The sequence below is a fragment of the Patagioenas fasciata genome, chromosome Z, assembly GCF_037038585.1.
Source record: "Patagioenas fasciata isolate bPatFas1 chromosome Z, bPatFas1.hap1, whole genome shotgun sequence".
NCBI lineage: Eukaryota > Metazoa > Chordata > Aves > Columbiformes > Columbidae > Patagioenas > Patagioenas fasciata.
In genome coordinates, this window is record NC_092560.1 from 54,813,597 (window position 1) to 54,829,933 (window position 16,337).

Below are 16,337 nucleotides of genomic sequence, written 5' to 3' on the forward strand. Positions count from 1 at the left end.
TCTGCTCACCATGGGCAGAGAGCTGCTGGTGCTCCAGCTCTACTGTGCTTCTCCCTCCCAGGAGCTGAGCCAGCTGAGAGAGAGCTCCATCAGCCTCTTCAGAGACCTGATGAAGATGGCGGTGGGGAACGACAAGAGGGAGATGAAGAACGTGGTGCGACTCGGCCTGCTCCCTCTCTTCTTCCGGATGAGTGACCAAACGCAGAGCGTGGCCAAGGTACAGGTTTCAAAGCTCAGCACTGATGCGGGGAAGAGAGCCCTGGACGTTTGGGCCAGGGCATGTCCCAGCTCCCTAAGGGCAGAATCAGCCCAGGACCAAAGTCCAGAGGAGGGAGACACAAGGTCTCCCGCTCCAGACTGTGGTGCCATCTCCCAGTTTCCTCTGTTCCGCAGGCTGCTGGGGAAGCCCTTCTTGCTGCCGCAGAGCTCCTCAAGTGGAAACCGCTCAAGCACCTAGTGCGGACACAGCAGACATGGCAGATTGGAGAGAGCCTGGTGAGGACAAACCCCAAGGCTCAGGGCCCAGGCGGGACGAGGGCCACCCTACACGTCTGGGCTGTAGGCTCTGCACATGTGCCTCGCCTGCCCTGCTGCAGCCTGGACCTGCACCCTTGTGCCCTGTCCTCAAGAGCAGAGCCCCCAAGGGCTCTTCTCTCTGCCCCGCTGCCCTCCCCATACCCAGCGGGAGGGAGAGCTCTCAGCAACCCTGGGCACCTTGACCTGTGTCTCTCTTTCAGCCTCAGCCCCACAGGGCTCCTGGCTGGGACACGGGAATGGCCGGGGCGGGAAGGGGAATGGCTGGGTCTGGGAGCAGGGACTGGTCCAGCCAACTGGGAATGGACAGTGACGTGCCCATCCCCTTGTGCTCTCTCCAGCTGAAGCAGGACAGCAGCAGAGCTCAAGAATTCTTGATTCAGAGCCTGTCGTACCTGAAGGATGCTCAGGCCAGCTTGCGAGAGGCGGCCGTGAGGTTCATCGGTGGGTCACAGCCCCATGGGTCCCTCTCTTGGCAGCCTGGCCCCAGTCCTCGCCGCTGCCCTGGCAGCAAGGAGCAGCCCTGTGGCTGCCAGAGCCCCAGCTGCCCCGTGCAGGGCGTTGGCTTCCCTCTCCCAGTCCTGCCCATGCAGGCGGCCATGGTTCCCGCCTAGCTCAGTCCCACCAGCTTGGCCCCTGCTCTTCCCTGGGGCCAGCCCTGATGAGGGGAGGGAGCAGGGGCTGACGGAACTCTGTGCCCAGGGCTCGCTGCACGGCACCTGACGAATCCAAGCCAGAGGAAGCTGGCGGAGATCTGCAGCGGTGAGTAGGGAGCATGGTCGAGAGGGAATGCCTGGGGGCCTCTGCAGACGTGGGAGGTCATCTCAACTCTGCTTCTTTCCCTTGCAGCCCTTCAGACCTTGGCAGAAGACAGCGAGCCCTCCATCCGCTCCCTGGTAGCGCAGACTGTCATCATCATCCTGAGCTCTCCGAGGGAGCAGCCAAGGCCGCGATGGACCCTGCGAGCCCTGTGCTGCCGCTGATGCTGAGGCGTGCGGAGGAGCAGCTCTTCTCAGGAGAGTGGCTGGATTTTAATAAAGAGCCCTTCGTGAAGCTGGGTTTGACATCTGCCTTTTCCGCGGACCCCAGAACGCCTCTGAGTGCACTGGCACTTTTGAGAGCACAACCCAGAATCACAGGCAAGGGTGATGGAGCAGACAGAAGCACTGGCAATGAGCCTGTCCAAGGCAGCGGAGATGAAGCTCACTGGGCCCACGGGGTTTGTTCCTCGAGTCACACCTGGAAATAGCAGGCTTCTCTCAGGTGTCCACGTCTGAGCTGGCCTCACGGACTCCTTATGCACCCAGGGATGCTCAGAGACAGAGTCTGCCCCTTTTACACACAGAGGCAGGAGTCACAGTGTCTCTCTCACCTGCTGTTGCCACTCCCAGCCCTGCAGTGTGTCACCCTGCCCGCACTCATCTCCGATGTCCCACGTCACGAGGAATGAACACGGGGACCGCAGTCCAAGGAAGCACAACCCAGTACTGCGTTCAGGTGGTTTCCCCCTAACGTGAAGTGACCTCGAGACACCGTCTGTCCCACAGGCCTTCAGGGAACCCCAAGGAACAGCTGATGACATTTGTGGTCTCTCGGGTTCGGCTCATCCCACCTCCCGTACATGATGTGCAGGCTTGCATCTCATCTGTGCCATGCAAACATGGCCTGCTCGTGCTCATGCTCATGCTCATTCACCATCCTTCCTCGGAGGGACAAAGGGCCTCTCCAAGCTGCGCTGAGAGGCCGGGGCTGGAAACGGTGGTTGTGCGGGGCCAGCCCAGGATGATTGTCCTGGGGCAGCTTCCGCAGAGTGTCCAGTGCTCACGGGCACAGCCCAGACCCTGCTCGGCTGGTCCGTCAGGTGTCTGGCAGGAGGCCGGGCTGTGAGAGGACACTGCTGCGTGCCCTCATGCTTCACACTCGCGGTGTTTAGCTCTGTACTGGTGCGTACTGGTGTTTTGACCTGCTGGTCACGTTCTTGGCGTGTGCTGGAGAGAAACCTTGGAAGAAGACCTAAACCTTCCGGCATTATCCTCAGGAGATCACCTTTCTTCATGGAAGGCTGTTCTGAGGCCAGCTCTGTCACTGAAGTGTCCACTGTATGTCCCTGCCTGCGGTCACAGCACTGCCACGCAGCAGGACAGTGACCAACCTGCCAGAGCACTTAGGCCTTGCACCAACACAAGGGATGAGAAGGAGAGTGTGGGAGCGGAAAGAGAACAGCTCTGGAAGACCAAGCGCTGCTGCTCCCTGTCAGTGCTGATGTGCTGGGATTGTTCCCCTTCACCCAATTATCCAGGTGAAACTTCAGCCTCCTTTACTATAATAAAAAGTGAGCTTCCGATGAAATTTAATGAGATTTCATTTATTAACTACTTGTTAACCTATGAACTAAGAGTACGCTCTGCTGCTTTGCAATAACAGTATTTTTAAAAGGCATTCTTTCCCAGCCAATTTGAGCTCTGACTGAAGGACAGGGATGTAAATGTTGGCCTTCGCAGCCACGATAACCATTGGGCTTTCCTTGTTCTCTCTTGTGTCTCTGTATCAATTGAAAATAGCACAAAATAATCTTCTCATTCCTTACTATTAAGCAAGCTTTGTTGCATGGGGAAGATTTGTTTATTTGTCAGTCTGGTGCAAGGCTGATAATGAAGTGCAGAGTTTGTTGGGTGTTTTTTAAAAAACAATCCCTGAGGTCCTGAGTAAATATCCAGCTGAGCTGACATTGATACTGTAAATTGGCTAATTGAAGAAAGAAACTTCTAAAACCAAAAAAAGATGCAAGGATGATGCCAAAGCTAATCTGGATTTCATATGTACAGGGGAGGGTGAGGGCAGCAAGATGAGCTGACGTTGTTTCCTTACAGTAAAAGAATAGACAGGGTGAACGAGGGCCTGCTGCTGCGCTTTCTAAGATTAGAAGCAGACAGGACTGAGGTACTTTATGGCTCCTTTGCCTCCATCTTCAGCACAAAGGTCTCCTGGGACACTGTTCCTGAAGGCAGGAGTCTGGAGACCACCTAGGAGTGGATGGGGCTCAGTTCAGGGGTTACCTGATCAAAATCAGACACCTTTACAGAATAGGAGATGGGTCATTTGACCGGCTCCCTGAACACAAGTATCGCTGTGCTGTGGCACCTGAGATTGCCAGGAACACCCACCTCTTGGTTCGGAGGAGTGTGATTGCTCTTGAGGTGTCCTGGACTGTCTCCTCACTCAGCTGGGGCTTCAAGCACCCCCTTTTCTGACATATTGTGTCTGCATCAGGGGATGCTCCAGATCCATAAGAATTGAAGGCTGCTGATATCACCTCTTCTGGAAAGGGGCAGAAGGGAGAGGGAGGAAGGAAACAGAAGAAATGCTGCTTTATTGCTATTTATTACTGAAATGCTCTCTGTTTGGCTCTTCCTGAAATCTCTCTAATCATTCACTGGGGAGAGTTACTGGCTGTGTGCTGTGAACAAGCCAGGGCTTGATGCGGCTGTGCTACACGGAAGGATTTCCCTGAGACACCAGAGACAAAAGGAAAGTAAACAGAAGCTGCTCTGCCCTCGACCCAGGCTGCAGGAGGGGCGTTGCCGCTGCGCATGAACAGTCTGTGAACAGTGCCCTGCAGCCAATCACCATAGTGGGGGGGGATGAGTGACTGTGAGTGTAACCAATTGTAGCCTGCACTTGCCGCATGGCCTTTTGGTATAGAGTATATAAGGCTTGGAAAAACGTGGTCTCGGGGACATTGATATTCAGTGTTGTTTAAGAGTTCATTAAAGAGTACGGATGGTAAATTCACATTGAATTAGACTCCTTACTCTCGCCCGGCCCGCCCGTTCGATCAAAGAGCTTATGCCGGCGTCTGGATTCGTCGAATTTACTACCAGTACAATTCACACCAGGCTTGAAGCCTTTAGGAAAATGCTGCAGAGAGCCTTGGCTTGTAAGGGCGTGTTGGATGTTAATGAGCCGTCTGCTGCCACGTTCCCAAACTGCAGATCCTGAAACAATGAACAAACCTCCAGCAAAGTAAAAGGCAGAAGCGAACTCAAATTTCTGAAGGTGCTTGGGATCCCACAAAGCGGGGATCACTGACACAGCTCTGGAGGAAACAACCAGTCCGTGTCGCTGGAGGCTGGTGAAGCAAAAGCCTGCAGACACTGGTCACAGGTGGTAAAGGTGATGTGCAGGTGGTTCTGATGCCATGTCAGCCCTTCATGTGTGTTTATCATCAGAATGGCCGAGCTCTGACCCCCAGGGCCTGGCAAAGGAGACCTTTTCTCTCAAATGTTTCTCAAGGCTCTGCCTGTGGTCGCTGCGAGGGTATTTGTGTTTGCGATTGGGTTCGGTGCCAAGTGCTGTGGTTTTCTGAGGATTTGGCAATGCCTGTGAGGTCCCCAAAGCCCATCCAGCTTCTTTCATAGGCCTGGCAGTGGTCCTCAATCACCTAAGCTGTCCCAGTGCCAAACTTGTTTGAATCCTCAATTTGGATCCGTGCCCCAGCACTGAAATGCACACCCCAAAATAAAAAAGAGAAGACAATCTATTCCACATTAGCATGACCAGCCCATGCTCCTCAGGTGTTCTTCTTGCCTCTAACACACTTACTGCTACGCATAGACCACTCTCTTCCTGCACTCCCATGTCTCTCACTGACCTTTCACTCTTGTCTTCCAGTAACGGGCCAACACTCCAGGAGGTTCATGCTTCCTCCAGGCTCACGGATGTTTCCTGAGATCCATCCCAGCGTGGGGAGTGTAAGAGAGGAGCAGAGCAGGGTCACCTCATTGGGCATGACTGAGCACAGCCGCCTCCAGCAGCAGCCATTTTGCATCTCCCAGGTACAGCCATGCCCACAAAATGAAAATATCACTGCCATCTATGATTAGCCCAAGAGAGGCCTTTCTTCCTTCCGTATTCCCAAGAAAATCTTCCTCTTATTCCTCCTCTACTTGCGGACATCAACTGCTTTCCATTTCTGGGCTCAGACATTCAGTAAATGGAAGGATTCACTAAAGCCATCAGCCATCCCATTACTTCTCCCTGACACGCCCCAACCCTCTCCCTGAGTGCTTGTCTTTTTATGACCATCTGTGCAGCAAGAGTAGTCACAGGAAAGCACCAAATACATAAAAACTGGTGCCGAGCAAAGTGCTGTACAGACCTGATGAGTCGCCTCTGTGGCTGTGTCCTTCCTGGAAGGTGTCTGTCCCGAGAAGGGGATCCAGCTTCTGCCATGAGAGGCACATGAGAGTGTCCATGCGCCTGGGCAGGCAAAGGGTGGCTTTTGCCAGACTACCCTTCATCTGAACCACTTAGATATCTACTTCTGGATGGAGACAGGGCAGCAGGGGTTTTTTAGTTTATTGGTGGGTTTGGTTTTTTGTTTTGGTTTTTGTTTGTTTGTTTGTTTGTTTGTTTTGGTTTTTTGTGCGTGTGTGGGGGTTCTGGTTTTGTTTTGTTTTCTTTTGTATTGTTTTGTTTCGTTTTGTTTTTGTAGACGCAAAAATGTGTCTGTATCTGAGTAGCTGGCGAATGTTTTTCAAGAAGGACTCCTCGTAGACATTATTTGATTGAAATAATTGTATTTATTTTTCAGAGTAGACTAGATTCCCTTTTTAGGAAGCATTATTATTTTTTTTTTTTCTTCACATTACTTCCTTTGAGAGATGGTGTGAATTTTGGGGTTGTCCTGTGCAGGGACAGGAGTTGGACTCGATGATCCATTTCCTCTTGTCCTATCACTTGCTATCACTTGGGAGAAGAGACCAACACCCTTCCTGCTACAACCTCCTTTCAGGCAGTTGCAAACAGCAATAAGGTCTCCCCTGAGCCTCCTGTTCTCCAGGCTGAACAGCCCCAGCTCCCTCAGCCGCTCCCATCACACTTGTGCTCCAGCCCCTCACCAGCTTCGTCGCCTCCTCTGCACTCTCTACTCCCTCAGTGTCCTTCTGATGAGGAGAGGCCCAAAACTGAACACAGGATTCAAGGTGGGGCCTCACCAGCGCCTGGTACAGTGACACAATCACTTCTCTAGTCCTGCTGGCCACACTATTCCTGATACAAGCCAGGATGCTGGTGGCCTTTTTGGCCACCTGGGCACACGCTGGCTCATGTTCAGCCACTGTCACCAACACAGCCAGGTCCTCTTCCTTTCCAGCCACTCTCCCCTGAGCCTGGAGCGTTCATGGGGTTGTTGTGACCCAAGTGCAGGGCCCGGCACTTGGCCCTGTTAAACCTCACATGGTTGGCCTCAGCCCAACCATCCAGCTGGTCCAGATCCCTCTGTATAGCCATCCAACCCTCCCGCAGATCAACACTCCCACCCAACTTGGTGTCATCTGCAGACTTACTGAGGGTGCACTCAATCCCCTCATCCAGATCATTGATAAAGAGATTAAACAGAACCGGCCCAAGTACTGAGCCCTGGGGAACAGCCCCTCCTGACCGGCCACCAACTGGATTTGGCTCCGTTCACCACAACTCTTTGGGCCCAGCCCTCCAGCCAATTCTTTATCCATCGCAGAGTCTACCCACCCAGCCCATGAGCTGCAGCTTCTCCAGGAGAATGCTGTGCGTTATGGTGTCAAAGGCCTTACTGAAGTCTAAGTACACAACATCCACAGCCTTTCCCTCAGCTACTACTTGGGTCATCTTCTTGTAGAGCGACATCAGGTTGGTCAAACCTTTCATAAACCCATATTGACTAGGCCTGATGATACAGTTCTCTTGTAAGCGGCGAGTGATGTTACTCAAGATCTGGGTACCTGGAGCACAGCTGTTCTGAGTATTAAAGACTGAGGCAAAGGCGGCATCTAGTACCTCAGCCTTTCCACCTTTTTCACCCCCTCACCACCTGGATTTCTCCTTTCGTGCTCGGCCAGCTCCAACGCTTTGTCATGTGGTTACATGGTTAGTTTATCCTCAAGCCACTGAGAGCTTCTGTAAGCGGTGAGACAGCAGACACCTTAAACAAAGTCCATCCTCTGTGCTACCCACCCTCAGAAATCCCTAGAAATCTCTACAGAGCCACCAAAGGAGCAGCTTCGCTGCTGTTCTGAGCAGCCAGCCAGCTGAACACCAGGCTCTGGGACACAGCGGAGGGCAACAGGGAGGTCCCGAGGAGAAATGAGGGCAAAGGGGGGCCTGGAGGCACCCCAAGGACACCCAGGTGCCCAGGGCTAAGCTGGCCTGTGCCTGCCAACGGGACACCCTGCCCCTCCCTGCCCAAGTGCAGGGTCACAGTGGGGCCCGTTGTGACCTCACTTGGTGACGCCCACTGCACCGCATGTGCTCAGCGCAGCTGCGGGCCCCAGCCCACACTGTCCGGCAGGACGGTGACAGGAGAGGGTGTGCGAGCACGGAGACGGCGACTGGCCCCCGAGCGCAGCCCACCTCTTTCAGAGAACTGGAGAATCGGAGACTTCTTTTGGTTGGAAGCGACCCCTGAGGTCATCGAATCCAACCGTATCCCAATTCTAGCTGCCCCCGGCAGACTCCCCTCTGCCCCCAGCAGACTCGTGGCGAGGACTCCTCGAGCGCAACCCACGTCCTTCCCCGCTGCCCCCGGCAGACTCGTGGCGAGGACTCCTCGAGCACAACCCCCGTCCTTCCCCACTGCCCCCGGCAGACTCGTGGCGTTGCGCCAAAGCTTCCCCCTTCACCAGCCCAGCCTCTTTCCTCCAACCCGAAAGATGGCGGAGAAACTTCTCAGGATGGCCCTGAAGGAGGACAGGGCTCCTCAGGAGAGCAGCTCTCCAGTGGAGTCCCATGTGCTATGCCTGGCCCAGCAACTGGAGATGGGTGAGTGAGGGGCCCTGATTTTCTGGAAAGAGCGGGGGGCCAGTGAGAGCTCCCTGTTCAACGCCAGGATCACGTTTCCCTGCGCGCTGGCAGGGGCGTCCCACGGGTGGTGGGCGTGATGCTGCCTGAATGGCAGGGCTGCTCCGAGCTGGGAGCCAGCCCCAGCTCATCCTCTGCGGGCTGAAGCGAGTTCTTCACCCGCTGCACTGGGGGCTTCCCGCATCCTGCCTGGCTCCAGCATCGCAGCCCATCTGCCGGGCACCCTCCAGCACTGACACGCAGGGGAAGACTGTGCCAGGGCAAACGGCACAGGGCTGGATGGGGGGCAGAGCTCCTTCCTCTGCTCTTTCCTGCCTGCGCACCCTCCCTGTAGCCCTCCCTGCTCTCCTCCTTTCTTAGATGCCAGCTGGTTACCAGTGTACCACCTGGAACCAGAACATGTGGATGTCATCACGGCCTTTGTCAGCAGCCCGGAAAAGGTAACTGTGGCCATTTGGAAGGCGGCTGAGCTGGTGTCTGCTGACAGGGGCTCTGCTGCAGGGCTGCTGGAGGGCGCTGGCTGGGCAGAGCTGCTTCTGCCAGGTCTCCATCCGGCGCTGCACCCCCAGCGCTGCAGTGCCACTGGCCGTGTGTCCCCATCTCATGCTCCCTGTTTGTCTCTCTGTCCCCCGGCTGCCAGGACGAGGAACGGAAGCTGAAGTTCCTTAAAAGCGTGGCTATGCTCTTCAGAGCCGCAACGTACAACGGTTTGTCCCAGGGCCTAGATCTGTTCTGCCAGAGATACAAACTGGCAGAGAATATCAAGGTGAGGGGATAGGCGCTGGCTCCGGGGAAGGGGACAAGGCCCCCAGCACCAGCGCTTGTAAGGACAGCGTTGGGCGGGGCAAGGGGCTGATGGCACTGGGTGCTGGCAAGCTGCCAGCTCCAATCCTGGCTGTGCACTGCAGGTGCTGCTGGAAGAAGAGCCCAGGGACCAGCTGCACACAGCGGTGCGGCGGAGCGCCATGTTTGCCATGGCCGAGATGAGGTACCTGCCCATCCCTCCCGGGGACTCCTGCCCCACAGCCCCGTGTCCACCTGCACGAGGCCTCCGGGCACTGCTCCCCGCACCAGTGTCCAACCGGCCTCTCTCTCTTTGCAGCTTCGTGGAGGCGGTGCTGGAGGGGAAAGAGATAGGCCTCCTCCGGACGTGCTTCTCCAGCATCTTCCTGCTTCCTCCAAAAGAAGAAATGCAGGACCTGAAACCTTTCCTGTACTTCACAGTAAGTGCTGGGTGACAAAGCAGCCCACGAGTCCTGCCTTGGTGCTGGGAGTTCAGCTCAGTGTCCCGGGGGTGAGGGGGACAGCGGGAAACACGGCCACAACTCGTTGTCTCCCTTGCAGACCATGAAAGGCATGGACACCATGCTAGTTGCAGTGGTGCTCAACTCTCCCACCTCCGGAGTCATCGAGACGATGCAGAGTATCTTCCAGGTCTGGCATGTGCAAAGAGTGGGCTTGACAAGGGCTGTTCTTCACCCTGGGGGACAGGGTGCCCACTGCTGAGTGGACAGTCCCACCCCGTGCCATGCAGAGAGCGCACTGCAGGGTGGTGCCCACCTCCCTGGGGGAACCAGGGGCTGCCCACCAGGCTCTTCCATAGCACAGTGACCACACAGGGTGGCATCTGCCTTCCTGCCTGGCTAGAGGGCTGGCCGGGGGCATTTGTCCCAAGCCTGCCGTGGACCCCAGGGCACGAAACCACTAGAGGCTTTGCTCCAGATCAGAGGAAGCCTTAACGGACTGAGCGAGTCCCGCCCAGGACTTGAGCACTGGAGTGGTGGCTGCTCCCAGGGCTCACCAGCAGCTTCTCTCTCCCCAGATGCTCTTGACCTTCACCACCTCGGAGAGGGCATCTGTGCGGGAGAGGGCCGTGGGCAGGATGAGGGTGCTCAGCTTCCTGCTGGCCAGCTACTCCTCACTAAAGGTAACGACCAGGCACACCCCGCTCTGCCAGGAGCCAGCTCTGCCCCAGTCCTGTTTCGGCTGGGGCTGCCCAAGGAGCCTGGAGGGAGCACAGGCCTGGCAGCTTTCCCCGCATGGGGCTGTTCGGCAAGACGGGTTCCGCAGGGCCATGCAAACCTCTGACCCACCTGGATCCAGCCCTGGGCACACACATGGGTTCAGGGCTTTGGCCCCAGGTGCCCTCAAGCCCTCTGCTCTTCCTCATCCCTCGCCCAGGCCGATCCCAATGAGGACAGACACGCCTCCTGTGCAGGGATGCAAATGCCAATCATTGGACAGCTGCTGGGACATCTCCTGCTACTCCTCTCATTCAAGGAAGAAGAGACCAGCCGCTTGGCTTTGGACGCTCTTTGTCTCCTCTTCCAATTCAAGTATCAGCAACGCTGTAAGAGAAGCTGTGGTGGGACGGGTTCCCCTGCACACCAACATCACCCAGTAGCTCTGCTCGTCTTCCTGACGGGTTGCCACAGACAGTTGTGCTGCTTGCTGGAGGCACCACCTTGTCACCAGCACTGCCCTTCCTCTGCTCCTAACCCCCACGCTCTCTCCCAGGCTGTTGATGGTGCCATGTAGCTCAGCTGCTCCACAGGAGCATGGGAGGCAGCCCCACGCCGCATCTTCCCGTCTCTCCCAGCTAGCCTGTATCCCTGCCCCGCGGCACTCCGGCCAGGCGAGCTGTCCCCCACGTCACCATTATTCCAGGCATCGGGGACTGAACTGTGGGGCTGCATGCAGAGCTCTAGGACCTTGGAGTTTCCAGGGCCAGAACCACTCGCACACGTACACTGGAGGCGGGTCAGCCTTTCCGTGGCACCGTTCTCCACCACCTCCTCCCCTGATGGCGGGTCATAACCTCCCTCCTCGGCCATTCCAAGATCAAAGCTTTTTCCAGTATTGGGGAAGCTGCTGCATCTTGTCGACTCTTCTGTGTTTGCCCTGCTCTTTAGGGGCGACACTGACAGAGGAGAATACACAGCTCCAAGGGGACTTGGAAGCCGAGACCACCTCCTTGCGCACTTCGCCCAGCGCCACTCACATTATCGAGGTAACGAGCTCCCCCCTTGCTGGCACTCTTGGCCGTGGCATCAGCAGGGGAATGGTGAGAGCGAAGGCGTCCACAATCAGCGGGCTGGCGTGGCCTCCCTGTCCCTGCTGAGAGGCTTCCTGCTGTCCCTGAGCAGGGACGATGCGAGGGCTGCGCTCCAGTGTCCCAGCAGCAGCCCCCGTCCTCCCGGCCACCAGCAAGCCCTGGCTGGCAGCAGGGTCCACACCTTGTGCCCATGACCCCAACCCTCCTCCCTCACCCTGGGCCCTCTCTTCTCATCCTCCCCAGCAGTCACTGCTGCCCCTGCTGCCAGCGTTGCTGCGGGCACTGCCGCCAGCACTGCCGGGTGCCTCTGCAGGGCTGCTGGCACTGCCCAGCTAAGCAGCAGCTTCAGGGCCCTCAGTGTGACATGGCTGCGCTGCCTCCCTTCCTCCCTTAGTCCTTTGCGGAGTACCTCCAGCCTTCTGAGAGGTCAGACCTTGTCCGGGTGTTCATCGAGGCAACGACCGACTCCAGCACCTTTGACAAGGAGGCGGCCAGAAGTGTGCTGGACATGGCCAAGGGAAACCCGGACTTGTGGCTGGTGGATGTAAGTGGCCTACAGCCTGTTGCTGGATTGCCCCGCCCTTCAGCCCTGTCAGACCTTGTTCCTCCCTCCATCCCTCTCTTCCTCCCAAACCCCGGTGTCTCGGGCACCTGAAGCCACCTCAAGGCGGCACAGAGGGATGGCAAGGGCAGCTGAGGAAATGGCCGCACTCCAGTGGCTGCGCCATCCTCACCTGTGTCCCCTCCAGGTGCCAAAGATCACGAGCTGCATCCACAAAACCCTGGGATGCATCAAGACAGTCCCAGCCCGGCAGAGCGTGGAGTCCCTAATGGTCCCCATGGCTGACAAATGCCCTCAGGAGGTGGTGACAACACTGCTGCAGGTCGCTCCAGGAGGAGACAGGTACTGTCCCCACACGCCACGAGGGCTTGTTCCCTGTGGGGAGAGGGGCCTGGAGACGCTCTGGCTGCCAGAGCCAAGGAATCCTGCAGGACACACGCGAGGAGCAGGACCCTCCATCCCACCATGCGTTCCAGCCCAGGGGGTCAGCCAGGCCCACAGCAGGCAAAGCTGAACAAGCAAGCCTGAGCACACCCCGCGCTCCTGCCCAGCCCACAGGGAGCACCAGCTCAGCCCTCTGCTGCTGCCCAGGGCATCCCAACCATCCTGCAGGGCTGAGCGCGGCCACGCTGCTGTGGCCAAGGCTGCCCTGCTGACAGAGCGCTCTGGCTTGCAGCACTGCCCTGGCGCTGTGGGAGGTGATGTTCTCCGTGCCCCAGACTGTGCGGAGCATTTTGAGGGAGCTGCTCAGCCAGCTCTGGGACCTGAAGAGCAGGCTCTTCTGCACACACCTGGAGGACTACTGCCTCGTTCGCTTGGCTGTGAGTTACCGGAAAAAGCCCCCGCTGCCCTGTGCCTGGGCTGCGCTGGGAACCAGGAGCTGCACGCTGCCAGGAGCCCCAGCAGCTCTGCCGGTCGCTCACTGCCGCCCTGCTTTCAGATGCTGGCCAGCAGAGATCTGGGAGACAGGACGTTTGCTGCAACCTACTTAGACTTCAGGTTCCTGAAGGAAGAAAGGCCAGCCATGCTCTCCCTGGTGCTCAGGGGCATCATGACACTGTCAGAGACAGTCGAGATGGTGAGTAAGGGTGTCGCCAAGGGGAACCGTGTTGGCAGCCGAGGGTCGGGGCAGGGGGTGAGGGCTTGGCCTTGGCTGGCAGTCAGGCAACGGGGTGACTGCTCCAATGGCCCTCCCTTCCATGGTGGGGCCTGCTGGCTGCCTGGGGCGCTTTCCAGGCGTGGACCTGGTCCCAAAAGGGAAACTCTTTTATTCACACAGGCAAGAAAAATGAAGATCATCCTGCCAGACCTCATGAGGGTTCTGCTGTTTGGCTATAAGGCTACCACCACGAAGGCTCTGCTGGTCTTCAGAACCGTCATGGCTCAGCTGGAGAGGAAGGAGGCCAGCCACGTCGCTGTGCAGATGGCAGAATTCCTCCTGCCCCTCTTGGATGACGTAAGGCTGATGTGGAAGCCTGAGCCCCACGGGTGGGCCCTGGGCTCTTGTGGGATGGCTTCCGTGTTCTGCAGCCCAGCACAGCTCCTCCCCAAGATCTGCTCCCGGAGCTCTTCCCACCATGGCTGCCGAAGCTGGTGGGGGATGCTGGGTGGCTGGGAGGGCACTTGGAGGAACAGGCACTCCCAGAACAAGTCTCTTGAGTGGCCTTTCACGGACCCAGGACAGCAGATCTGGCCCACATCTCCAGCGTGCAGAATGCCGCCCTGGAGCATCTCCCCTCACATCAGCCATGCTGGGGCTTCTGCTCACCATGGGCAGAGAGCTGCTGGTGCTCCAGCTCTACTGTGCTTCTCCCTCCCAGGAGCTGAGCCAGCTGAGAGAGAGCTCCATCAGCCTCTTCAGAGACCTGATGAAGATGGCGGTGGGGAACGACAAGAGGGAGATGAAGAACGTGGTGCGACTCGGCCTGCTCCCTCTCTTCTTCCGGATGAGTGACCAAACGCAGAGCGTGGCCAAGGTACAGGTTTCAAAGCTCAGCACTGATGCGGGGAAGAGAGCCCTGGACGTTTGGGCCAGGGCATGTCCCAGCTCCCTAAGGGCAGAATCAGCCCAGGACCAAAGTCCAGAGGAGGGAGACACAAGGTCTCCCGCTCCAGACCGTGGTGCCATCTCCCAGCTTCCTCTGTTCCGCAGGCTGCTGGGGAAGCCCTTCTTGCTGCCGCAGAGCTCCTCAAGTGGAAACCGCTCAAGCACCTAGTGCGGACACAGCAGACATGGCAGATTGGAGAGAGCTTGGTGAGGACAACCCCCAAGGCTCAGGGCCCAGGCGGGACGAGGGCCACCCTACACGTCTGGGCTGTAGGCTCTGCACATGTGCCTCGCCTGCCCTGCTGCAGCCTGGACCTGCACCCTTGTGCCCTGTCCTCAAGAGCAGAGCCCCCAAGGGCTCTTCTCTCTGCCCCGCTGCCCTCCCCATACCCAGCGGGAGGGAGAGCTCTCAGCAACCCTGGGCACCTTGACCTGTGTCTCTCTTTCAGCCTCAGCCCCACAGGGCTCCTGGCTGGGACATGGGAATGGCCGGGGCGGGAAGGGGAATGGCTGGGTCTGGGAGCAGGGACTGGTCCAGCCAACTGGGAATGGACAGTGATGTGCCCATCCCCTTGTGCTCTCTCCAGCTGAAGCAGGACAGCAGCAGAGCTCAAGAATTCTTGATTCAGAGCCTGTCGTACCTGAAGGATGCTCAGGCCAGCTTGCGAGAGGCGGCCGTGAGGTTCATCGGTGGGTCACAGCCCCATGGGTCCCTCTCTTGGCAGCCTGGCCCCAGTCCTCGCCGCTGCCCTGGCAGCAAGGAGCAGCCCTGTGGCTGCCAGAGCCCCAGCTGCCCCGTGCAGGGCGTTGGCTTCCCTCTCCCAGTCCTGCCCATGCAGGTGGCCATGGTTCCCGCCTTGCTCAGTCCCACCAGCTTGGCCCCTGCTCTTCCCTGGGGCCAGCCCTGATGAGGGGAGGGAGCAGGGGCTGACGGAACTCTGTGCCCAGGGCTCGCTGCACGACACCTGACGAATCCAAGCCAGAGGAAGCTGGCGGAGATCTGCAGCGGTGAGTAGGGAGCATGGTCGAGAGGGAATGCCTGGGGGTCTCTGCAGACGTGGGAGGTCATCTCAACTCTGCTTCTTTCCCTTGCAGCCCTTCAGACCTTGGCAGAAGACAGCGAGCCCTCCATCCGCTCCCTGGTAGTGCAGACTGTCATCATCATCCTGAGCTCTCCGAGGGAGCAGCCAAGGCCGCGATGGACCCTGCGAGCCCTGTGCTGCCGCTGATGCTGAGGCGTGCGGAGGAGCAGCTCTTCTCAGGAGAGTGGCCGGATTTTAATAAAGAGCCCTTCGTGAAGCTGGGTTTGACATCTGCCTTTTCCGCGGACCCCAGAACGCCTCTGAGTGCACTGGCACTTTTGAGAGCACAACCCAGAATCACAGGCAAGGGTGATGGAGCAGACAGAAGCACTGGCAATGAGCCTGTCCAAGGCAGCAGAGATGAAGCTCACTGGGCCCACGGGGTTTGTTCCTCGAGGCACACCTGGAAATAGCAGGCTTCTCTCAGGTGTCCACGTCTGAGCTGGCCTCACGGACTCCTTATGCACCCAGGGATGCTCAGAGACAGAGTCTGCCCCTTTTACACACAGAGGCAGGAGTCACAGTGTCTCTCTCACCTGCTGTTGCCACTCCCAGCCCTGCAGTGTGTCACCCTGCCCGCACTCATCTCCGATGTCCCACGTCACGAGGAATGAACACGGGGACCGCAGTCCAAGGAAGCACAACCCAGTACTGCGTTCAGGTGGTTTCCCCCTAACGTGAAGTGACCTCGAGACACCGTCTGTCCCACAGGCCTTCAGGGAACCCCAAGGAACAGCTGATGACATTTGTGGTCTCTCGGGTTCGGCTCATCCCACCTCCCGTACATGATGTGCAGGCTTGCATCTCATCTGTGCCATGCAAACATGGCCTGCTCGTGCTCATGCTCATGCTCATTCACCATCCTTCCTCGGAGGGACAAAGGGCCTCTCCAAGCTGCGCTGAGAGGCCGGGGCTGGAAACGGTGGTTGTGCGGGGCCAGCCCAGGATGATTGTCCTGGGGCAGCTTCCGCAGAGTGTCCAGTGCTCACGGGCACAGCCCAGACCCTGCTCGGCTGGTCCGTCAGGTGTCTGGCAGGAGGCCGGGCTGTGAGAGGACACTGCTGCGTGCCCTCATGCTTCACACTCGCAGTGTTTAGCTCTGTACTGGTGCGTACTGGTGTTTTGACCTGCTGGTCACGTTCTTGGCATGTGCTGGAGAGAAACCTTGGAAGAAGACCTAAACCTTCCGGCATTATCCTCAGGAGATCACCTTTCTTCATG

General features: G+C 57.8%; 1 protein-coding gene and 1 long non-coding RNA gene across 2 annotated transcripts; both read left to right on the forward strand.

The window, feature by feature from the left end:
* Window positions 1–8,905: 8,905 nt before the first annotated feature.
* LOC139826482 (uncharacterized) lies at window positions 8,906–9,507 on the forward strand. Its single transcript, XR_011736573.1, has 3 exons — window positions 8,906–9,136; window positions 9,279–9,358; window positions 9,473–9,507. It is a non-coding gene; the product is annotated as an uncharacterized lncRNA (long non-coding RNA).
* A 745-nt stretch (window positions 9,508–10,252) lies between these two features.
* On the forward strand, window positions 10,253–14,942 carry LOC139826558 (uncharacterized). The gene is made up of 11 exons (XM_071802691.1): window positions 10,253–10,297; window positions 10,552–10,720; window positions 11,283–11,380; window positions 11,820–11,969; window positions 12,175–12,329; window positions 12,664–12,808; window positions 12,928–13,065; window positions 13,267–13,443; window positions 13,808–13,963; window positions 14,140–14,241; window positions 14,622–14,942. The coding sequence occupies exons 1-11, from the start codon at window positions 10,253–10,255 to the stop codon at window positions 14,940–14,942; spliced, it is 1,656 nt and encodes a 551-aa protein (XP_071658792.1).
* Window positions 14,943–16,337: the final 1,395 nt, after the last annotated feature.